General features: G+C 44.9%; 1 protein-coding gene across 2 annotated transcripts in view; it reads left to right on the top strand.

Moving 5' to 3' along the window:
• The first annotated feature begins 1126 nt into the window (after positions 1–1126).
• Positions 1127–22230, top strand: part of GRK6 (G protein-coupled receptor kinase 6) — a 33421-nt gene continuing 12317 nt past the window's right edge. For both annotated transcript variants that reach the window (XM_079967044.1, XM_079967045.1), the window contains exons 1-8: positions 1127–1281; positions 9509–9604; positions 15898–16010; positions 16315–16392; positions 17386–17486; positions 18593–18685; positions 19260–19323; positions 19880–20020. In XM_079967044.1, coding sequence (XP_079823170.1) covers positions 1230–1281; positions 9509–9604; positions 15898–16010; positions 16315–16392; positions 17386–17486; positions 18593–18685; positions 19260–19323; positions 19880–20020 — 738 coding nt within the window. In that variant the 5' untranslated portion in view covers positions 1127–1229. The remainder of the gene's footprint in view (positions 1282–9508; positions 9605–15897; positions 16011–16314; positions 16393–17385; positions 17487–18592; positions 18686–19259; positions 19324–19879; positions 20021–22230) is intronic.

Below are 22230 nucleotides of genomic sequence, written 5' to 3'. Positions count from 1 at the left end.
AACAAAAGCTATGCCCTCTGGGCCTCCTTTTTGAAGAGTGGAGTGGGCACAGCATTAGTGTGGCAATTGGCTGGAGTTCTGGGACTGGGCAAAAAATAATGGGCAGTCCTTCAGGAGGGTTGTGAGGTCTGTTCACAAAAACTCTGAGAGGTAGGTTGAGAGGCAGCCACTGGCCCAACTTCACCCAAGTTCATGGCTGCGTAGGGATTTGAACACTGATCTCCCAGGTTCTTGTTTGACACTTTACCCACTACACCACACTGGATCTCGTTTACTTTACTTTTTATTTTTTGTTAATGTATTCTGTTTTACTATGATGGCATGGTGAAGTATTATCTAAATAATTAAATTAAATAGCCTGCCCTGTGAGAATGCTAATGCCTAGCTATAATGAGGACTAGTTAATGAAGATTGGTTTAGAGTTCAAGGAGGTGTGAGAGATAGTTTTTCCATTCCTTCTCTTTGGAAGACTTAAATACACATCCATTCTGGTTTAAGTAATTCTCACTGGATTCAATGAGGCTTTTACTTCCAAGGAACGTATAAAGCATCGGGCCGTTCCTGGCCTACCTATACGTTTCACCTGCAACCTTATTCCTAACGGCAACCCAAAGGAGCCCATCCTTGTTCCTCTGCACTCTGCACGCTCACCACATGTAGGACTTCACGCCCTCCGAAAGCGCCCGTGGCACCTCCCACCATAACTGACGAACAGCTTCTCGCCCAATCACACATTTGCACGGGCAACGCTTCCAGCCGAGGGAGGGCGGGCGAGCGCGTGGAGCCGAGCGCCCCACACGAGCCCGTCCAATTCCTCCCTGCAAGCGACCCGATTGGCCGCTCCTTTTTTCAAGACTCCCCCCGCCCCCGCGCCACACCCCACCTCCAAAAAGGCCGTTGGAGCCAATCGCCCCGCGAGGGAGGGTCTCCGCGCTCCCGGCCCGCCCCTCCTGCCCCTCCAATGAAAAAGAAGGGCAGAGAGGAGGCGGAGGGGGGCCCGCCCGGCCAACCGGGAGCCGATGCGGGCCGTGCTGGAGCGGGGATTGGCCGGGGCCTGCAGGCAGTGGGCGGAGCTATGCTGGAGGTAGGCGTTGGAGGTTGCTGAGGTGCCGGACCCAGCGGGCGGAGCGAGGGGTGGGAACGGGGGGGATCCGAGCCTGAGTGGTAAGAGGTGACGGCGGCGGCGGCGGCAGCAGCAGGAGCGGCTGAGGCGCCGCGGGCGGGCCCCGATGGAGCTCGAGAATATCGTGGCCAATACGGTGCTGCTCAAGGCGCGAGAGGGTGAGGCGCCGGCCTGGGGTCGCAGGGGGCGAGCGCGTGAGGGAAACTGAGGGAAGAAGGAACCCAGGAAGCCCCCCGGTGCCATTGGGCGAGCGAGGGCATGGCGGCGCCCTCCCGGCCCGGGCATCTCCCCTCCTGCTTGGGGTCACCCCTTTCGCACGAGCAGCCGAGCTGCGGCGCCTGAGGCAGCGAGAGAGGTTCGCGGGCTGGGCGAGGCGAGAAGCGCGCTGCCCTTGCTGAAAGAGAGCCCTTCGGAGCCCGGCGCTGAGTGCCCGCCCGGCAGCGGTGGGGTGGGGATGGGTGGCCGCTGTCAAAGGCGCGGGAGGGAGGCGGAGAGGCGGCGTTGCGTGTTCTGACCCGGCCCGCCGGCTCTTTCTCCTTCTTCTTCCTCCCCCCGCCACCCCACCCCTCTTTCCTCCCTCCCTGTGTGCTGGTGGGGGGGGTGTATATCCGAAAGTAGAAAAACTGCGGAGCTTTGGAGTTAAGGACCAGCCAGCACATGCTTATAGAGGCCTCACAAAAGACCGAGGAACGTAGTGACGTGGGTTGTGGCCGAACGATGCTTTCTGCAGACACGGTTCGTTGCTTTTATCTGGCAGCTTCCTCTTGATAAAGGCTTTGAACTGTTCTTGTTCTCCGGAACCGATGTAGAGATCAGTGAAAGTTTGCACTCTTCTCCAAAAACGCTCATAAGAAGCACTCGCCCAAATATAGGGCTGCCATCTCACCTCCCTAGACTGAGAGGAGCTGATAAATTGACAAGATTTGGAAGTCTTCAGGATTCTGGATGCTAGTAGAGTCAGAGGCATGCTACGCATGGTACTACTTAACTCTAGGTGGAGCATCAGAAGTTGTTGGGTTTTTAAAAAATATTGTAGTAGTAGTGCGTCTCTTGAATGGATTGTTCTCACAGGAACAATGTTCTCTTGCCATAGAGCAGCAGAGATGTTCTAGAATTGGCTTCTGACTTGGCATATGTGCATGAGATTCCATAAGGGACTGCTGCATTAAAAAAACACAGGTCTGAGTGCTGGAATCTTCCCCCGCTTTCTTTAGCAGACTTTGGCAATGCTTTTTATTGGGATACTCTGCTACCAGATATTTTCCTCTGTGTCAAAATTGTAAGCCTTAAATTTAAGGGAACAATTTGGCTTTGTAGTAGTGAGTCATTTTTGTGTATAACCAGACACAGGCTTATATTTAAGAGTCTGAAAAACAGAGGGTTCACAGCTCACTAATGAGGTAATGTAAAATGTGAAAGCAACTTTTATCAGGGTCTTTCTTTTGATCATCTGCACATGGAGAAGAAAATGAATGAGGAAGAAGATGAAGCAACCTTTTCCCTTACTGCAGAATACATTCTTTCCACAGCCTTAGATACCATCCTGGAGCAGAAGTGTCAGTTTAGTTTGCTCCTCAACTCTGATTTCTTTACTCTTGTTTCCACTATTTTATTTAGAAAAGTTGCAGATCTTAGCAAGTAGAACCACACTTGACAATTTCCAGAGGGACAACCACCTGTTGCAACAAAAAAATAAAGTATTGTAGCACCTTAAAAACCACGTGTTATGGCATAAGCTTCTGTGGACTATATTCTAGTCCCCAAAAGCTTGTTCCATAGTAAAAATGATAGTCTTTAAGGCAGCTTTCCCAACTTTGGGTCTTCAGATGTTGTTGGACTACAGCTTTCATAATCTGTGACTATTGGCTATACTGGCTGAGGGTGAAGGGAGCTGTAGATCAACAGGATCTGGGGACTCACAGGGGTGGCGCTGTGGTCTAATCCACTGAGCCACTTGGGCTAAACAGCGTTTCTGTGCGCTGCTCTGGTTTTGGTGTTCTGTTGCGCCAGAAGCGGCTTAGTCATGCTGGCCACACGACCCAGAAAAACTGCAGACAAATGCCAGCTCCCATGGCCCGTAAAGCGAGATGAGCGCCTCAACCCCAGAGTCGCCTGCGACTGGACTTAACTGTCAGGGGTCCTTTACCTTTACAGCAGGACTTGGTAGAACTGTCTTTGTAGCTGCATATGAATCTCTATAGAGCCACTTATTTTGAATTACAGTGGTACCTCGGGTTAAGAATTAATTCGTTTTGGAGGTCCATTCTTAACCTGAAACTGTTCTTAACCTGAGGTACCACTTTGGCTAATGGGGCCTCCCACTGCCGCCGCACGATTTCTGTTCTCATCCTGAAGCAAAGTTCTTAACCTGAGGTACTATTTCTGGGTTAGCGGAGTCTAACCTGAAGCGTCTGTAACCCGAGGTACCATTGTATATGTCCTCTTTTTGCTAGTCAGTAAGAAGGGGCGTGAGAATACTGAAGTCACACCACCTGAATGTGGAAGTCCTATCCCCCTCTGGTTTAGTTCTTGAGACTTCCAAGCACTTATGTCTTGTAAATGAAAACTGGGTGCCTTCAGTTGCTCAGTTCTCAACTCAGAACCAAATTCTGTGTAATGTTATGGCAGCACAGTAGATTATACCTACCCCATAGTTTTCAATTAGCCTACTTCACAGTATGCTATAAACACACTGCCTAATTAATATCTTCATTCCAGCCAGACGATACTCAGCCTTAATGCAAAATTATTGCTAGCTGAGGTTGTGTTGCTGAAGGTTTTGGCTGCCTAAGTTGTCCTGGCATTTATTTCACTCTAAAGACAGTGAATATTAAAACCATCACCGTCCATTCTTAGCTTGCCACCCTAGCTTTTTCAGCCATACATGCCATTCTCCTAAAAGCTTTTTCATTATACAGGTATATACCGTACATCCCCACACCAGACATCTAAATGCATACAGTGGTACCTCACAAGACGAATGCGTCGCAAGACGAAAGAGTTTTCCATTTTTTGAGTTGTTCTGCAAGACGAATTTCCCTATGGGTTTTGTCTTGCGAGGCACCACTGTAATTTGTGTGAAATGAAAGTAAATCGACCAAACTGTCGTGCGAGTCTTAAATGTAGAACGTTTTATAGTGGAAGTGGCCCAAGCATGAAAGAGCTACAACATAATGCTAATCAAAAGAGATTTTAAGAGCTTTGTACTCTCTGGCAATGAATCTGGGTTCCTTTCATCCAGAGAAACAGGTGTTTCTTGATCATTTGGTAACTTCAACAGACAGAAGCTCTATAAACTTAGAATTTCTAAAAACTGGTCTTGTTAAAGGCCTTGTTAAAAAAAGAAACAAACCCTAAACCTTAGAATTACAGCAAATGTACGTTCCATCGGTAGGCAAACTAAGGCCCAGGGGCTGGATCCGGCCCAGTCGCCTTCTAAATCTGGCCCATGAACGGTCCGTGAATCAGCGTGTTTTTACATGAGTAGAATGTGTGCTTTTATTTAAAATGCATCTCTGAGTTAATTTTGGGGCATAGGAATTCATTCATTTTTGCCCCAAAATATAGTCTGCCCCCCTAAGGTCTGAGGGACAGTGGACTGGCACCCTACTGAAAAAGTTTGCTGATCCCTGGTATATTCAAAGTAGTTAATTCACAGGGTTTTGCACTGCCATGGATTAAAGCATTCATATACTGAATCATGGGAAGCCAAGAGTAAGAATATGGTGAAAGATTAAAATTGGAGTTCTTGATTTATACGAAGTTTTATGAAGTAGGTTGTGAAGCAAAAATAACATTGGCAGCTTCTTTCTCTCATCAGATTGGGATGAGAGAATTAAGGAATTTTTTTTATGAGAAATAAAAATTGAGTTCAGCATTGATAAACGTAAGGCTGTATGAAATCTGTATATGATACTGAGGCCTAAGTATTCCTTGCCATGAATTACTGACCTTTGTTTTTAAGAGAAGCTGCCAGGCCATTAGGCCTGAAAGGCTTTCTGGCAAGAGTTTAGGGTTCCCCATCGCTTCTTCTATTCAGTTTTTGTCCAAATGGAATTGAGTCCAATTTAAATATCCATTAAATGTTTCACATTTGGCTGGGCAATAGAAGATGACCAGACATTTCTGTATTGTACATGGGCTCTAAGGTCCTGAAGACATCTGCTTTAACTCTTAAAAGTAAGTTTCTATATACCTTGAAAATTTAATGGCATTAGGTCTTCAGTGTGCGAACAATAAGATATACAATTTTAGATCTTGTGAATTGGGTCTCTCTGAATCCATATAATAAGTGATGGGTTTGCTCATAATTGTGAACATATGAAGCTAAGCAGGCTGGAGTTCTTGATCGTGCTAGGTGGCTGAAAAGCTTAGCTTGTGTAAAACTTCAATTCTCTCCCTCCCCCTGACCTTTTAGCTTGTCAGGAATTATTTCTTGGGTATACAGCCTCAAGGAAGGTGAGCCTGTGAAGACTAAAATCAATAAGAAAAGTCATTTGATTTTAAGTAGGCATATAAAAGTTTGCCATGTATAGATTGTTGTTCTATCTCATCGAAGGAAATGTAACTACTCAGAAATGGCTATGGTAGCATTTGAGAAGTTGCTTTATATACAATAGCCATAAGAACTACCATTTCCATGAATTTTTAATGCACTGTTTTGTAATTGAGTTTAAGTTATGTAAATTAGATGAAGCCGTTGAGCTCATTGTACATTTCCAACATGCCCTCTTAAAGCCAAATGTGACAATTTTTCTATATAGAAAACACTTCTGTTCAGGAAAACAGAAAGGAAAGTGCCTGTACACATTCAAGATGATGATGATGATTAACCTAGCACCATATGAACACTTCACAAAAAATAGATAACAGGTCCCTAGTTGGGCTTACAATCTAAAATAAACATAGGGAAGCAATGGAGGAAGGGAAATGGAGGCATGGGTAGATGAGATCTGCTACAGAAGATGTGCTACACATGCATTTATTAGCACGCAAATATTTCAGTACATGCACTGAAACCCACTTAGCAGCTTGTGTACAAAAAGATATACACTTGGTTGTTTGCGTGGTCTTACATAGGAGTACTGTGACTAGGAACTATTCATTTGAAATAGCCTTTGATGCTGAACAAGTTGCCCAATCTTCCTTTGTTCAGAGCTACTTACAGGAGAAGCAGCACCTCACACCACAGTATATTGCCTCTTCATGTACTTCTAGCCTTGGCTTATTCCAAACTGAAATGTTCTGCAACTCAAATGTTGTGAACTGCCCTGAAATCCACGGGTATAGCAGAATACAAATTTAATAAATAACAATAATAATTATTACTGCTTGCTAAAACAACTATATTCTGGTTCAGGCTGCAGGCTCACTGCTGACTTATGGGGCTGTGACTTATGCCTCACTAACAGATTCTCATACTTTTTAGGGCAACCCTCTTATGGTAATAACAGCAGAATTAGGAGGGAACTGAATATATTATTCACTTAAATTGTACAGATCCCTATGAGATGGTAAGCTTAAGTGCAGGGCTGTATGTACTGTCATGTAAATGAACATACTGTTCTAAGCTAGCCAAAAAACTATACCAAGAAAATTCTGACTTCAACAACCTATGTCAGTAATGTATGTTTACTGATGCTACATCATTTTGCTTCTGCTAGTCAAAGGAAGAAGCAACCAGATATGACACCGAGGCAGCCCCCATGAGCAACTGGAAATCCTGCTAAGCCGCTTCTGGTTTAAAAATGACATAAAACCTTGGAAGCCAGTCTTAAACCATAAGGAATAATTCAGCATCTAACCATTTCTTTTATTTATATTTGAAATGCTGAAATTCTTAGGAGGATGAATTGTATACATAGTGGATCCCATGTTCAAATACTTGTGAAAGGGGCTGGCTATATTTACTGGTGATAAAGGAGAAGAGAAGATTCAGGAGAAGATATTGTACTCCCTCTGCCTTTTCTCTTTAAAAATGCTTTTGCTGCAGTAGCGCTGACCAGCAGAGATAAAATTGCATGGAGTGGTGGTTGAGATACTGTTTTATTTCTTTCCCTTTGTACTGAGTTGTAATTGGGGGGGGGGGGGGTGGACTTTCAGCTCTGGCCTTGTTGAGAGGTGAAGCTGGGGACTTTTTTTTTGCAGCAGAGATCTCTCAATGCCCCACCTACCTTCCTTCAGTGAGAAAGTATTGTGCAGCCCACTGCCTTGATTCACTTCCTTCCTAGATTTGTACAGTCAATAATATGGCACAACTCTTAGCTTCTTTTAGGCAATGCATCTTTTCTTATGGGGAGTAGGGGGCATAGACAAGAATTGCTATGGACCATGCATGTGTGTTCTTTCTGCCCCTATCTTCCCCACAGCAGAATGCCAATGTAAAATATTTTAGAGTAGAACTTGTCTCAAAGCCACTGTCCCTTCTGTCTTAAATGATATGCCTAATGGACAGCACTCAGGCAATTATTTCCATATAATAATGTTATGTTGGAGCCATGTTTCTTAGAAGTGCTTATCACCTCCCATTCAGCCAGTTTCTGTTGATTATAATGGAGCTGTAGTGAATATAGCCTTTATTTAATAAGTTGACTGAGGGTGGGTAACCTCAGACCCAGGTGCCAAAAGTTGCCCTCAGACCTCTATCTAGCCTTCAGGTCTGGGCCAATGCAGTGCCTCCTCCCCAGGTCACACCCCTCACTGGCCTTGCACTTCATCTTCCTATAGTGGTTTTGTGTCCTTGAACTGCAACAATACCTCTTGCTTGCTTGCTTGCTTGCTTGCTTGGATGGAGAGGGTTGTTTGTCTGACCATAGTTGCCATTCGCCACACAGGTAGGTGTCCCTTGCATTGAAAAACACCCCCTCCCCCAGTCTAGGCTATCAAGAATTCCATTCAGACGAATACAGGTCCCCCCCCCCTTACATAGGGGTTACGTAGGGGTTACGCACATAAGCATGAAAATACAGATTACTGACCCTTTAGCAGGCTAGTAACCCCTGTGGGCTGGTACAGTACCAAGATGTAGTAGGCACTATATTATATGCAGCTGGCTACTTCCCCTACCCTTATTTGAATAGTCTGTTGTAGTGGCAGTAAGTAGACACAATAAACCAGGCTGGCAACTTGTAGTTTAACCATGTTGCTGAGGGCTGGCTTGTTTTAGTTGTACTGCTGACAGGTATGTATAGATTGAACAGCTTAGCAAACTTCAGTCCTGCTCATATATGAGCAGTAATTGTAGTAAGAAGTGTGAGTCAATGCTGGAATTGTATGTGGCAAATGCAGATTTAAATCTTTCTTCAGTTAGGAAGTTAATGGGTAGTCTGGCATGTCACTATTTCTAGTCCTCTAGACCCTTTGCTCTGCAGATTTTAGAACTATGCTTGTCCAATTCAGTTTTGTTAGTGTGGGAAAGAGACCTAAGTAGTCTCATGCAGTCTGGAAGTCTTTGCTCAGGGCTGTTAAAAAGGCCTAATTATGCGACCTTGCTGGGTGGGAAGGAGGTGGCTTCCTCGTAGGCTCTCTTATTCTTCTGATGGTATGTGGTGTGTATAGAAGTAGGTGGTATGTATAGAACAAGCAGTATTTTCAATCCTTAAATCTTATCATGCACAATAGTGCCTGAAGGCAAGCTAGAAGGCCTGGGCAATTAGCCCTAATACCTCCTATTAGCATGGTAAAATCTGCAGTGCCAGTTAGCCTCCTTTGTTCAAAATGCTAATTAATTATCCCTTTATTCATTGGAAGAAAGAACTAAAGCGATAGATATCCTTATGCACTGTTTCAGACTGAAGTGGTTAACTTATGGCTAACCTTTGAATCAGTTTCAGCACTTAAGTTGAAATTTAGGAATGGCTGTGTCAATAAATTCTTCCTTCTTGGCAATTAGGTATATTTTAATTTAGTCAATTATGTAATAGGCTTATGTTACAAAATGAATATGGATTTTGAATTTGATGTTTATAATTTTGTAATTTTTTTCAGTTTTGGAATAAAGTTTTTTTTAAAAATTCTTCCTTCTTGGCATTTGGTTACTTGACTGTAATGCATACCTTTAACTGTGGTATGGAAGACACTCTGAACTATCATATTTCAGTGCATTGTATATCCAGCCAACTGAAGGTTAGTTACAGGGAGACAATCTGTGACCTTAACCAAGTTCTTAACCTGAATATTTGAACTTTTCTGAAATGGTGATGTGGACAGTGCTCAGAAAAGTCTTGGAGCAAATTTGGCCAATTATTTCCTGGCCACCTATAAAAGGAATTCTGATATGACTGAAATGTTAATTACAGAACATCAGAGGGTGAACATACCGATCAGCTTCTGTTCTTGGTTTTCCTGCTGATTCCCCCCCCCCCCCCCCAATTCTGTGTCATGCAGGTGGAGGAGGAAACCGAAAAGGCAAGAGTAAAAAATGGCGCCAAATGCTACAGTTCCCACACATCAGCCAATGTGAAGATCTTCGGCAGACTTTGGGTAAGGAGCATGCTTGCATTGGAGAGATGCTGTCTTCCCTGCTTTCCTGTGTGTGGAGTGGAAGTGGCTGGGTTACAAAGAAGCCTTGAGTGCTTGGCATAAGATCTTGTACATTCACCCTATGGTAAGCTATGCTTGTTCATATGATTGCCTGATGATGCAGGATTTTGTGGTGGTAGCATTGTCATTACCAAACACTCCTGTGCAATTATTTTGCCTTAGTATTGCATCACCATGACCCTCTGGCAGCATTGTCAGAGGTTCTAGTTCAGTAATAGAGCATCTACTTTATATGCATTAAGTCCCAGTCTTGGGTATCTGAACTGGGAACTGCCTCTGCTTGAGATGTTGTAGAGCAGCTGCTACTCAAGAGTAGGCAGTATTGGGCTAGATGGACCAGTGATCAGACTTGGTACAAGGCATCTTCATAAGTTCTCCCCGCGCTCGGCGCAACCTCTTGTAAAGTTTACCTGATCTCATTTTAAGCAGCTACTTTACTGCTCTCCTTAATTCCACTTGCTTTCCCCTGGGAACCAGTGATTTTATTCTAGCTGTGTCAAAATCCAAGCAGTCTCCTCTCCCACTTCTACTGGCTTAATCATTCCTGGGGCACTCCAGCCATGTCTTCCCTGATCCTTTTAAAGTGCTTATGAATTATTGGGGAAAACTGCATGTTAGTTTAGAACAGGGGTCAGCAACCTTTTTCAGCCATGTGCCGGTCCACCGTCCCTCAGACCATGTGGGGCGTACTATTTTTTTTGGGGGGGGGGGGGAAATGAACAAATTCCTATTCCCCACAAATAACCCAGAGATGCATTTTAAATAAAAGGGCACATTCTACTCATGTAAAAACACGCTGATTCCCGGACCATCCGTGGGCCGGATTGAGAAGGCGATTGGGCCACATCCAGCTCCCGGGCCTTAGGTTGCCTACCCCGGCTTTAGAGTCTGAATTCCTGCTCCAAGTTGGCCTGCTTGCTTCTTTTCTTCCACCTATTAACTGTACAGCTCTTCATCTCTAATTATAGTGAACAAAAAATGCGCATTGAGAAGGCTGTGAGCAGTTAGATGTGGTATAGGAAAACTTGAACTGTTGCCTGGCAAGTTGAAATCATGCAGCCTTCTAGCTTAAGCTTGGTTTCTGAATTGCAATTAAAGCAATTTCTTCTTAAATGCTAGCTGGGACCTCTTTCACTATCAGGATGCCAGCCCACAGACCTATCCAAGGGGAAAGTTGTTGACTTTCTCTGTAGAGCATCCCTTCAAATCAAGCCTGGGGCGCTTGCAACTCTCCAGATGTTTCTGCTCTTTAACTGTTGACCATGCTGACCAGGGCTAATGGAAGTTGGAGAGGCACATGTTCTCCAGACAGGCTTCAAATTATTGGTGACAAAGAAATTCTTGGGAGTGACAAAATTGTGAAAATAGCCCAAGGTGCAGAAAAGAATGCTGCACAGAGTTTCTTGTTACTGACAGGACTTGCTCAGCCTGGCTGCATTAGAAGCTCTTTGCTATCGGGTGTATGGTAGCTGTACAGATTTCCTTGCAGTTGACAACAGTGGTTCTTGTTCCCAAGATCATGTGCCTTGATACAGCAGTATCATTACTTATTTAAAAAGAGGCCTTTTATAGATGACTTGAATGCTACTCTAAATCAAGATTTATCTGTTAGATTTGGATTTCTTTTGGTGGTGATTATTTCTGGAAGCCCAGCCAGATGGGTGGGCTATAAATAAATTACAGTGGTGCCTCACAAGACGAAAAGAATCCGTTCCGCGAGTCTCTTCGTCTAGCGGTTTTTTCGTCTTGCGAAGCAAGCCCATTAGCGCTATTAGCGGCTTAGCGGCTTTTAGCGACTTAGTGGATAAGCGGCTTAGAAAAAGGGGGGGGGAGGGGGAAAAAGTTGGAAAAACTCGCAAGACATTTTCGTCTTGCGAAGCAAGCCCATAGGGAAATTCGTCTTGCGAAGCACCTCCAAAACGGAAAACCCTTTTGTCTAGCACTGTATTATTATTATTAATAATACCACTGTATTATTATTATTTTATTATGGACTAATGGTGTAAATTATTTTCTAGCACTATAGATTCTTTAAAGAAGAACTGGCAATTTGAATAGGTCTTACGTGGTACTGTTTTTTGTGGGGGTTTTTTGTAGAAGGATGTTCCTTAATTCTAATAAACATTGAATAGTAACATTGTTACTTTTCAAATTTATAACATCAGGTTATGGGTTTACCATAAAAGGTTACTGAGATGAGTGAGAGAAACTCATTCCATTAAAAACTCAATGATTTGCTTACACCCTGGTCATGCTGATTTCTGGGCTACTATTCATAAGACGCTGAATACTGATTTCTGGATCTTATTCAGACTATTGGCCCATCACACTCAGCATTGTCTAGACTACACAGACTTAGCAGCTCTTTGGGGTTTCACTTTCCCAACTCTGCCTGGAGATATCAGGGATTGAACCTGGAACCCCCTGCATGAAAAACATGTGCTTTACCGCTTCACTATGGTCCTTTCCCTGAAAGAGCTTAATGTGTCCCTTCAGATCAATGTCCTTTTCAGTTTCTCTCCCTGTATACTTCCCCTCCCCCTTGTTGATTCAAGCTGGACCATGTCAGGTTTTCCTTGTGTTGTCCACAATAATGCCCAGTTGTGAAGTGGTTTCACTTTAATATTCCATTTCCTTACAATGTTCATTATCTTGTGTTCGATTGAAGATAAAAATCACTGCTGGTTTTCTGCCAGTATTCTAGTGCTGACTCTTGAAACTTGCATTCTTCCTTTATAGCCTAGCCATTTGTCCACTTTGAACTCAGTTGGCCTGGCTTTGTTTGGATAACATTTTTCTCTTTCACTATCTTTGCTCTGGGAAAAGTCTGTTATTTCCCTGTCCTCCTTCTATCTCCTTATAGTGTCTAGTTTGCAGCTTGCCAGAACGTTCTTCTGTCATAGTTTGAACAAAATAACTTTGGACATGGTACATTGACTAGGGAGCTGCTGGTTGTCTGGTGTATTTTGTGTGTCTGTAGAAACTGGCTGTTCTTAGTAACTGTATGAAGAAGTCCTATTCCAGGGGAGTCTATGGCCCTCTAGATGCTATTAAACGATGGTTTCCATCAACCCTGGCCATTTGTGTTGCTGACTTGTGCTTCTGGGAGTTAAAGTACAATATTAAGGGACGCAGGTGGCGCTGTGGGTTAAAGCCTCAGCGCCTAGGACTTGCCGATCGAAGGGTCGGCGGTTCGAATCCCTGCGGCGGGGTGCGCTCCCGCTGCTCGGTCCCAGCGCCTGCCAACCTAGCAGTTCGAAAGCACCTCCAGGTGCAAGTAGATAAATAGGGACCGCTTACCAGCGGGAAGGTAAACGGCGTTTCCGTGTGCGGCTCTGGCTCGCCAGAGCAGCGATGTCACGCTGGCCACGTGACCCGGAAGTGTCTCCGGACAGCGCTGGCCCCTGGCCTCTTAAGTGAGATGGGAGCACAACCCCAGAGTCTGTCAAGACTGGCCCGTACGGGCAGGGGTACCTTTACCTTTATTAATTGGATGGTAGATTCTCCATCCCTGCCTATGGACTTTCTTTCCCTTTGAAAGAATGGGGGAAACTTGAGATTCCCTACTCTTTTATACTTCTTGTGTGTTAATTTCCTTTCCTCCCTCCCATTATGGAAACATTGGACCAGGTTGGTTTAACACAGAGCTGCCTGCCTAGAGCAAAGCTCTTGCCTCTATGTGGCCTGGGTAGAAAATATTTTTTCTGCAAAAAGTGTCCATTATCCAACAGAGCTATGAAGAATCCTCTAATCCTGCCAGGCTCTGACCCCTTCACCTTCCTTCATTCAATACACTCATTTCCTGCAAGAGAAGGAAATGGTGCAGTTTGCATATGGCCCCTTCCCCCCCTCTCCACACTTTCTGCATTGGCTTTGTTTTCTTCGACTGTATTCTTACATCAGGAAACCACAGCTTCCTTAGAGCAACTGCTGCACAGAAGAGAACACTTACAACATGCTCCGTAAGAGAGTTGGGGTGGGGTGATTTACAGAAGAACGGCTTCCTGGGAAGTGATGATTAAACTAATTCCACCACAGTGAGTGGGGCCGTGGGCATAGCCGGGGGGGGGCAGTGAGGGGCAGTTGCCCCCCATCAATAAAAATCAATAAAAATACATAGCTGAGGTTCTGCCCCCCTAACAAAAGGCCTGCCCCCCCGAAATCCTGGCTACACCTATGGGTGGAGCTACTAAGTACTGCCAGGTTCATTCAAAATATTGCCAGCTGTGGAAGATAAACAAACCCATAAACTGCAAGAAGCATCATCACAGTTCAGAGACATCAATCAGCCAGGCAAAAGCACTCCAGGACGGTGTGGAGCAGCGATGGGGAAGGGGCATGACACGGGGAGAATCTTGAGGGCAGGGTAGACGCTTGGTAGGCTGTATTGGCACCTGGGCTTGAGGTTCCTCACCTCCAACATAGGGATGGAAGCATAGCTGGCCTGTTTCTTTCTTGCAAAGTTACAAGTTCCTGGATTTCTGCACACGCCTCTTGATCTGAGCATGAATCTTGATTGGAAGGCGAATTGGGGGCCCTGGAAAGGGATCATTAGCTACACTAGTCAGCCTGTACCCCACAGCCATAACCTACCTCTCCATAACTATTGTGGTTTTTCTGTGTGCTTCAAGAAATTAATAATTAAAGGATTCTGCGAACCCAAAGCACTTGCCTACAGATGGAGACTGCCTACTGCTTCTCCGCATGATATTGCTGTTCTGGCCTCGCTGCCTTCTATTAGCCTCTGCTCATTAATTCTGCCATAGCTCTGCATCTTGTGTGAACTAATCATTCAGTTATACCTAATACAGCTGAATTAAGTTACCCTGAGGAGGCTGACCTGTTGCTTTGCTGTTGACGTCACTTCTCTAGCTTTGTCCCCTTCAGATTAGAAGACATGCCCAGATCAGGGGAAGAGGGCGGAATCCTTTTAACATGATTTAATAATGTTGTTCCTCCTGTGGTGAGAAAGAGAGAGTAAAATTGTTGATCATTGTCTTTCTGTATGAATAATTGAAAGCAATAAAATGTAAATTTCAAAAATAATGTCACTCCTCTTCTCCCTACTCCCTCCAATTATGTCAGCAATGTGAAGGAGAGGGAACAACACCTCTGGTATATAGACTTCAGGTTGAGAGCATAAAATCAAGCCATGAAAAATTAACCTAAATTTGGGGACTTGATATGTCTGACTTGTGGTTGTGCCAAGTAACTCCTCTGGTGGACAAGTTGACCTGTCTTTATTGTTATAGCCAAAATGGGGGGACACACACACCCTCATCCACTCAAACAAACCTATGATGCCCCAAAACGCAAAAACATGAAAAGAAGCAAGCCTTAAGCTGGCGCCTGATAAGATCTCCCCTCCTCTTCTGAACAAGTGTTAAATAGTCTGTACTTTGATTTAAAATACCAGCAGCACTTTCCTAGGGAGCAATGAGTTGTGGTGATTCTGTCACATAGAAAAAGAAAAAAAAGGTTTATTGATATCCTGCTAGAGAAGATATGCGTCCGTGGATGTTTCCATCCTGCTTCAAAGAGATTTAATATTCCCTTGTATAGTTGTGGGGAACCTGTGGCTCTCCAGATGTTGCTGGGCCACAACTTCCATAATTTCTGGTACTGGCCATGCTGGCTGTGGCGGATAGGGGTTTGGCGTCCGACATCATCAGGAGGGCGACAAGTTCCCCATTCCTGCCATACGAGTTACCAGATATATTGCTTGGAAATTCACTCTCTGCTCCATGATTCAGCTGTGGCCATGTAGGTTCCTAAACTTTCAGATAAACAGCTGAGTGACTTTGCAAAAATATTTCTGTGCAGTGGCCAGAAGGAAATGTCAGTTACTCAAGAGAGCACTTAAATTCTTGAAGATAAAGATTTAACATGAAGATCTTATGGCTGGGAATTAAAATGAGTCAGACACACAGGTTATCTGCTCCATTGAATAGCTTTCAGGACTTGGAATGGACCCTTCTCCTAATCTTGTTAGCCGCTCTGAGCCCGGCTTCGGCTGGGGAGGGCGGGATATAAATAAAATTTTTTATTATTATTATTATTATTATTATTATTATTATTATTATTATTATTATTATCTTTGATTGCTAAAGGGGTTGCTTCAGATCAAGTAAATTCTTTTGAAAATGGATTTAGTGTCCTCCTCTCTTAAGTGTTCCCTGATTGTGGTATGGGTTAGTAGCCGTTGACTAATGCTTCTTTTCTTTTCTTTCCAGAGCGGGACTACCACAGTTTGTGTGAGAAGCAGCCCATTGGCCGTTTGCTTTTCAGACTGTTTTGTGAAACACGGCTTGAGCTTATGCGCTGCGTCAAGTTCCTGGATGCTGTGGTAAGCACACCTATGTGAGAACCCCTTCCTGGGGGTTAAGCATGGGAGCTGATTAACTGTAAGTTTTGAAGGAAGGGATCCTGGCACGTGGCCTGTTGCAAATCCGAGTGTATGGAGGTGGTTTTATTCTTATCTCATTACTTTCACAGTACTCATATTCTGCTCATAGTGGAGTGTGGAATAGGTGGTGGTGGTTCTTGGACTATACAAGAATATGTGGTTGGTTTGCATCATTTCTGCATTTTTATTCTTGGGAGAGGTATGTAGAATAATTGAATACTGCTTTCTTATCATTCTTACATAGGCAGAGTATGAAGTAACCCCTGATGAAAAACTAAAAGAGTGTGGTCAGCTCCTGATTGAGACGTATTTGACCCCTAAGGTGAGATTTGCATTAGCTAAAAAGAGGGAAAGTTGCCTTAATGAGAGCTGCACTTGCCCTAGACTAAGCTGGGTCAAGGATATGCCTAAATATTACCAACAGGGAGTAAACATTGGTACCTAGGTCTGGCATTAGCTCCCAGCAGGTGTGGGGGGCCGAGGACCTCCTAGGACTTACACCAGGTTTAATTTTAAGTGCCTGGCACTCCAAGAGCTAATACCAAGAAGAAGAAGCATCCACCATGCCCCACAGGCTCTCCCCATAATAAAGCAATACTATGTCTGGAGCCAGAGGCATTTGGGAGGAAAAGTAGTAGTGGCAGCATCTGTCCAGCACTTGTCTTTTCACTGCCAGGTACTCGGAAGAAACAAATTACTTGTGCCAGCACTGCTGCCTCCCCAAAGTGCTAACCTGACCCCCAAGGAAGCTTGGCAATATTACAATCTTTTTAAATGTTAAGGGCCTGGTGATGAAGGAGAAGCACAAGGCCGGGCAGCTGCCATAGCCACACCATGCCACTTTCCCCTGGTGCTGTCCACCCCCGCCACTCTGTAAGCTCACGGGGGGTCACCCCAGGATGGTGCTTTGGAGGGGCCCAGAGGCACCTTGCCCAGGACCTCCTTCAAACCTGGTGCTGAATTTGACTCTACCAGTCCATTAGTAGTACCTTCTCCATGGTGATGCCCCCAATTTGGAACAGCTTCTTTCATGAGGGGCACTTGGTGCTAACTTCATTGACATTCCAGGGTCAGACTCTGGCCTTCCTGGTTTCTCCAGACATTTATGAATACTTAGTTGCTGCAATAATGAATATGTAATTATTGTGGTTGGATCTGATTATCTGTTCTCACTATTCATTGTTTTCTTGTATTGTTGGTTGGCTTAATAATGTTGTTACCTGCTCTGGGATTTATGGGAAGGGCAGGATATAAATTCATAGGTATTGAAAACAACAGAACTCTGATTTTCCTGTCTGATCCTGTCTATCCTCAGGGTGTGGATCATGTGCCTGAAGTGCCCTCAGAGCTAGTAAATCTGTGTTCTAAGCGACTGGAGCAGGAACCGGGTAAAGAGCTCTTTAAGGAATCTACCAAGTGAGTGGGGGGATTGGGAGGAATTTGTTTCATGATGTGCACATTTCCCAGGACAGTAGTCACTGATTATCTAGTAGGGGCTAACTTTGCATACAACCTGTTGCATCTGTAAGTGGGTTGTCACCAGCAAGCCTTGGAATTCATTGCTTGGAATTCATGTACTGTTTATTTCCCTGCTGTAGGAGAGCCAGTGGGTGCCATGTTGTGTATAGGTGGCTTATAAGGCTTAATAAATATTAATATTTGAGTTGCTAGATGGCTTACGCTGCTCTTGATGGTGAACGGAAAAGGAGTCACCCCAGCCTGTGATGCTCCTTTTGGCTTGTATTCTATCTCCCTTGGGAACAATGTACTTTCATTAGAAGTCCCAGGGCATAGCCTGAAGGCACATGATGCAGTAGCCTTTGCTGAAGCCAAGCAGATATTATCTGGTCAATACTTAGATGGAAGACTGGCTGCCTGAGAGCCATATGTATACCATCTTGATTCCAGTGGAAGAAAGGCAGGGTTTAAATAAGTAAGACCTACCTTGAAAACATCTCTCACTAGCTTGGCAGCAAATATCAGACCAGGCTTGGATGATTGCAGATAACATTGTGGTGGCACTTTGTACTAATGGCAGTGGTGGTGCTTGGAAGCTGTGGCAGTATCAAAAGGAATTTTCTTAAAAGTGAGCCTTGCCTAGAGTTCCCTGCCTTTGTGCTCTTCATCTTGCTGCACTTGCCCATATAATTCAGATTTCTGGCCCCAGGTCTTGCTGCTGCAGCTGTGCAAAAAGCTCTGGCAGTGACCTACGTGGCTGTGGTGTATGAACAAAGAGCCTCTGATCTGGAGCCCTGCTTTCTCTGGCAGCCATCATATTCCTTCCTGTTGCTCTCCAGATTGGATAGTATGTTGCCTGAGCCTTCTCAATGTCTGCTGTCTCTGGCAGTCTCCTCGCCTTATGATCCAAGAGCTTGTCAAATCCCTTGAAGCGTCTCAAGCTTTAAAACTTGATGTTCATTTCAGCTTTTTTCTCTCCCAGAGGTGCCTCAGGTTCTGTTCTCTTTATTTGGTGGCATAGGGAAACCTCACTGTTTCTGATGGGTTCTGCTTCCTTCCTCTAGGCTCATCCATGACTACCTTAGTGTGGCGCCTTTTGCTGACTACCTTGACAGCATCTACTTCAACCGTTTCCTGCAATGGAAATATCTGGAAAGGTAAACCTCCACTTTGCTATGGGGTCAGAGATAGGTGTAGCTTTGCTGTTCAACCTAATACCCTTTTGCACATTGTAAAGAACACATTTCATGCCCTTGATACTTTGATAAGTTTCATGCCCTTGATAAGTGAAAGAGAAAATGCTAGCCGGTGACTCCTGGTCATATAGTGAGAACAAGTCCTCTTCAAGATCAGTTTTTGCTTTTCATTTTGTCAGCCTTGAAACTTACTGACCATGTAGTCTTAATCCATGCTGTACTCTAGTTTGTCAAGCTTGTGTGTATGCTATGCCTTGCATAAACTGCAGAAAAACGGGCTGAATCCAGCACTTTCCATGTGTGAGCGAAACATGTATGCTTGTGTACTGAGAATTCACTTTCCTCTGCTCTTTCTTGACTCCTCTCCTTTGCAGGCCCCCAGAATCTGCTCCAGAGGGTTGACAGAAGTCTGCTCAACATTGGATTCTGCCCAAAAGCAGTTTTACACTGAGTGCATGGGGGAACAGGATAACCATTTTACTGTTTTTAGTGGACTACTTTCAGTTCATTCTCGTTTCCTCTGTTCCCTTCTTAGGCGGCATGTGACCAAGAACACTTTCCGCCAGTATCGCGTACTAGGAAAGGGCGGCTTTGGAGAGGTATGTAGTCTGAGCAATGCGAAGAAGGTAGCCCCACGTCTGCTTTCAAGAATCTATAGAGCATGGCATATTTTTCTCTCACAGAATGAGTCCTATAAGAAGGGACTCTTGGTCACCTAAGATGCTGATATCTAGAAATATTAGCTGAATGTTGGGTGGCATATTGCTCACTGCTGTGTTAAGTATGTTTTATGCTCCTAAGTTTTACATGCAGCGCTTCACAAGCAGGAGAATACTAGGTGTGACTTGGGAGTGATTCAACAGGACTGAGTCCTTCAACCATTCATTTTGGATTTGATTCTGAGCTCTGAGTTTGTCACCTTCTTGTTACAGCAACATGACTGTGAACCAATTTTTCCAGTGAAAGTTGGGCCTTTCATGGTGTGCCGCAATAAACCATTTACTTAATCTCTATGGTACCACATCACTTTTGCTTTCAGTATCTCAAAGTGAGAGTAATGATTTCGGGATCCAATAACCCCCTTATCAGAACTTATATACTCCAAAAGTTACCTGCCCTATTGTCATTTATTTGTTTTTTTTTCCTTCCCTCAAGGTTTGTGCTTGCCAGGTGCGGGCCACTGGGAAGATGTACGCCTGCAAGAAGCTTGAGAAAAAGCGGATAAAAAAGCGGAAGGGGGAAGCCATGGCCTTGAATGAGAAGCAAATACTGGAGAAAGTGAACAGTAGGTTTGTAGTAAGTACATAGGAACTGCTTTACTTCTGCACTGAGGCTGAGACAGAACGTGGCCATGTCTTTGACTCTCTCACCCTGGTGAAGCAATCTTGACTAATTCAGGAGAGGACTGCAGTATGTGGAATCTTACCCAGATGGCAAGAAAAGCATAAAGCTGTTGGACTTAAATTTCTGGACCCTAAGTCTGCATTAATAATAATAAATAATAATAAATTTTATTTATATCCCGCCCTCCCCAGCCGAAGCCGGGCTCAGGGCGGCTAACAACACTAAAACAGTATGACATTATAAAACATTATAAAAATGAATTAAAATCAAAATTGATGGCAACCATAAACTAAAGTTTTGTAAAGATTGCCAGAGGAGGGGGTCAGGCTGCGCCCTGACCAAATGCCAGGTGGAACAGCTCTGTCTTGCAGGCCCTGCGGAAAGATGTCAAGTCCTGCAGGGCCCTTGTCTCTTGTGACAGAGCGTTCCACCAGGTTGGAGCCGCAGCCGAAAAAGCCCTGGCTCTAGTTGAGGCCAGCCTAACCTCTCTGAGGCCTGGGACCCTCAAGGTGTTTTTATTTGAAGATCGTAAGTTCCTCTGTGGGGCATACCAGGAGAGGCGGTCCCGTAGGTACGAGGGCCCTAGGCCGTATAGGGCTTTGAAGGTTAAAACCAGCACCTTAAACCTGATCCTGTACTCCACCGGGAGCCAGTGCAGCTGGTATAGCACCGGATGAATGTGATCTCTAAGCGAAGACCCCGTAAGGAGTCTTGCTGCGGCATTCTGCACCCGCTGGAGTTTCTGGGTCAGTCTCAAGGGCAGCCTCACGTAGAGCGAGTTACAATAATCCAATCTGGAGGTGACCGTCGCATGGATCACAGTGGCTAGGTCAGGGCGAGAGAGGTAAGGAGCCAACTGCTTAGCTTGGCGGAGATGAAAAAATGCCGCCTTTGTTATAGCTGCAATCTGCGCCTCCATGGAGAGGGAGGTATCGAAGATTACACCCAAACTCTTAACGGACGGTGCTGGCACTAATTGCACCCCTGCAAGAGATGGAAGTTGCCCCCTCAGTCCCATGTCGTCCTGTCCCAGCCAGAGGACCTCTGTCTTCGAAGGATTTAACTTCAACCGGCTCCCACGTAACCATCCAGCCACAGCCTCCAAGCATCTGATCAGTGTGTCTGGGGCCGAGTCCGGGTGGCCGTCCATCAACAAATAGAGTTGGGTGTCATCAGCATACTGATGGCAGCCCAGCCCAAAACTCTGGACAAGCTGGGCGAGGGGGCGCATAAAGATGCATTTGCAGACTAGGATCTGGCTGTATGGAGATCCCTTTAGTAATAACCAGCTCATGCAGGTTCTTCACTTACCAGGGATGTTGTGGGGAAGATCCAGGGAATCTTTCTTTTTCATACAATATTATGCAGAAAACTTTCTCTCCCTTTTAAGCTTTGATGCATGACCACAAATATGCCATAGCTGCTTTTCCATGGCTTTGTCTCACACTGCCCCTGCAACACTTGAAGATTATGGTCATATGAGCAGGGTCAGTTTTGTGGACCTTTCCCACTCAGTTGTCTGCCTCTTCTAGCCAGGCAGCTATCAGGAGGGAGGAACCTACACAGTTGGCTTTGCTCACATAATGCTGGGCTGTCAAAATACAGTGGTGCCTTGCAAGACGAAAAGAATCCGTTCCGCGAGTCTCTTCGTCTAGCGGTTTTTTCGTCTTGCGAAGCAAGCCCATTGACGGCTTAGCGGATTAGCGCTATTAGCGGTTTAGCGGCTTTTAGCGGCTTAGCGGATAAGCGACTTAGCGGCTTAGAAAGGGGGGGGGAGGGAAAAAAACCCGCAGGAACTCGCAATACATTTTCGTCTTGCGAAGCAAGGCCATAGGAAATTCGTTTTGCGAAGCACCTCCAAAACAGAAAACTCTTTCGTCTAGCAAGTTTTCAGTCTTGCGAGGCATTCGTCTTGCGGGGCACCACTGTATTCCTATTGTATGGCATGAAACAATGGGAAACCCGTCTATGAAAGGATTGAGATGATATAATAAAAGTACATTACTCTGGGGTCTGGCTGGATTTGTCTGTCTCACTGAAGGGGACGAGAGTAATAAGGGAATAGTGCTTCATTTAGTGCATATCCCCCCAGCCTGGTGGCCTCCATATTTTTTCAGCTACAACTCCCATCAGCCCTTTGCTAATCAGGAATGCTGGGAATT

The sequence above is a fragment of the Podarcis cretensis genome, assembly GCF_951804945.1.
Source record: "Podarcis cretensis genome assembly, chromosome: 2".
NCBI lineage: Eukaryota > Metazoa > Chordata > Lepidosauria > Squamata > Lacertidae > Podarcis > Podarcis cretensis.
Note: the sequence above shows the minus strand (reverse complement) of the source record. Positions and strands in the feature narration are given on the sequence as shown.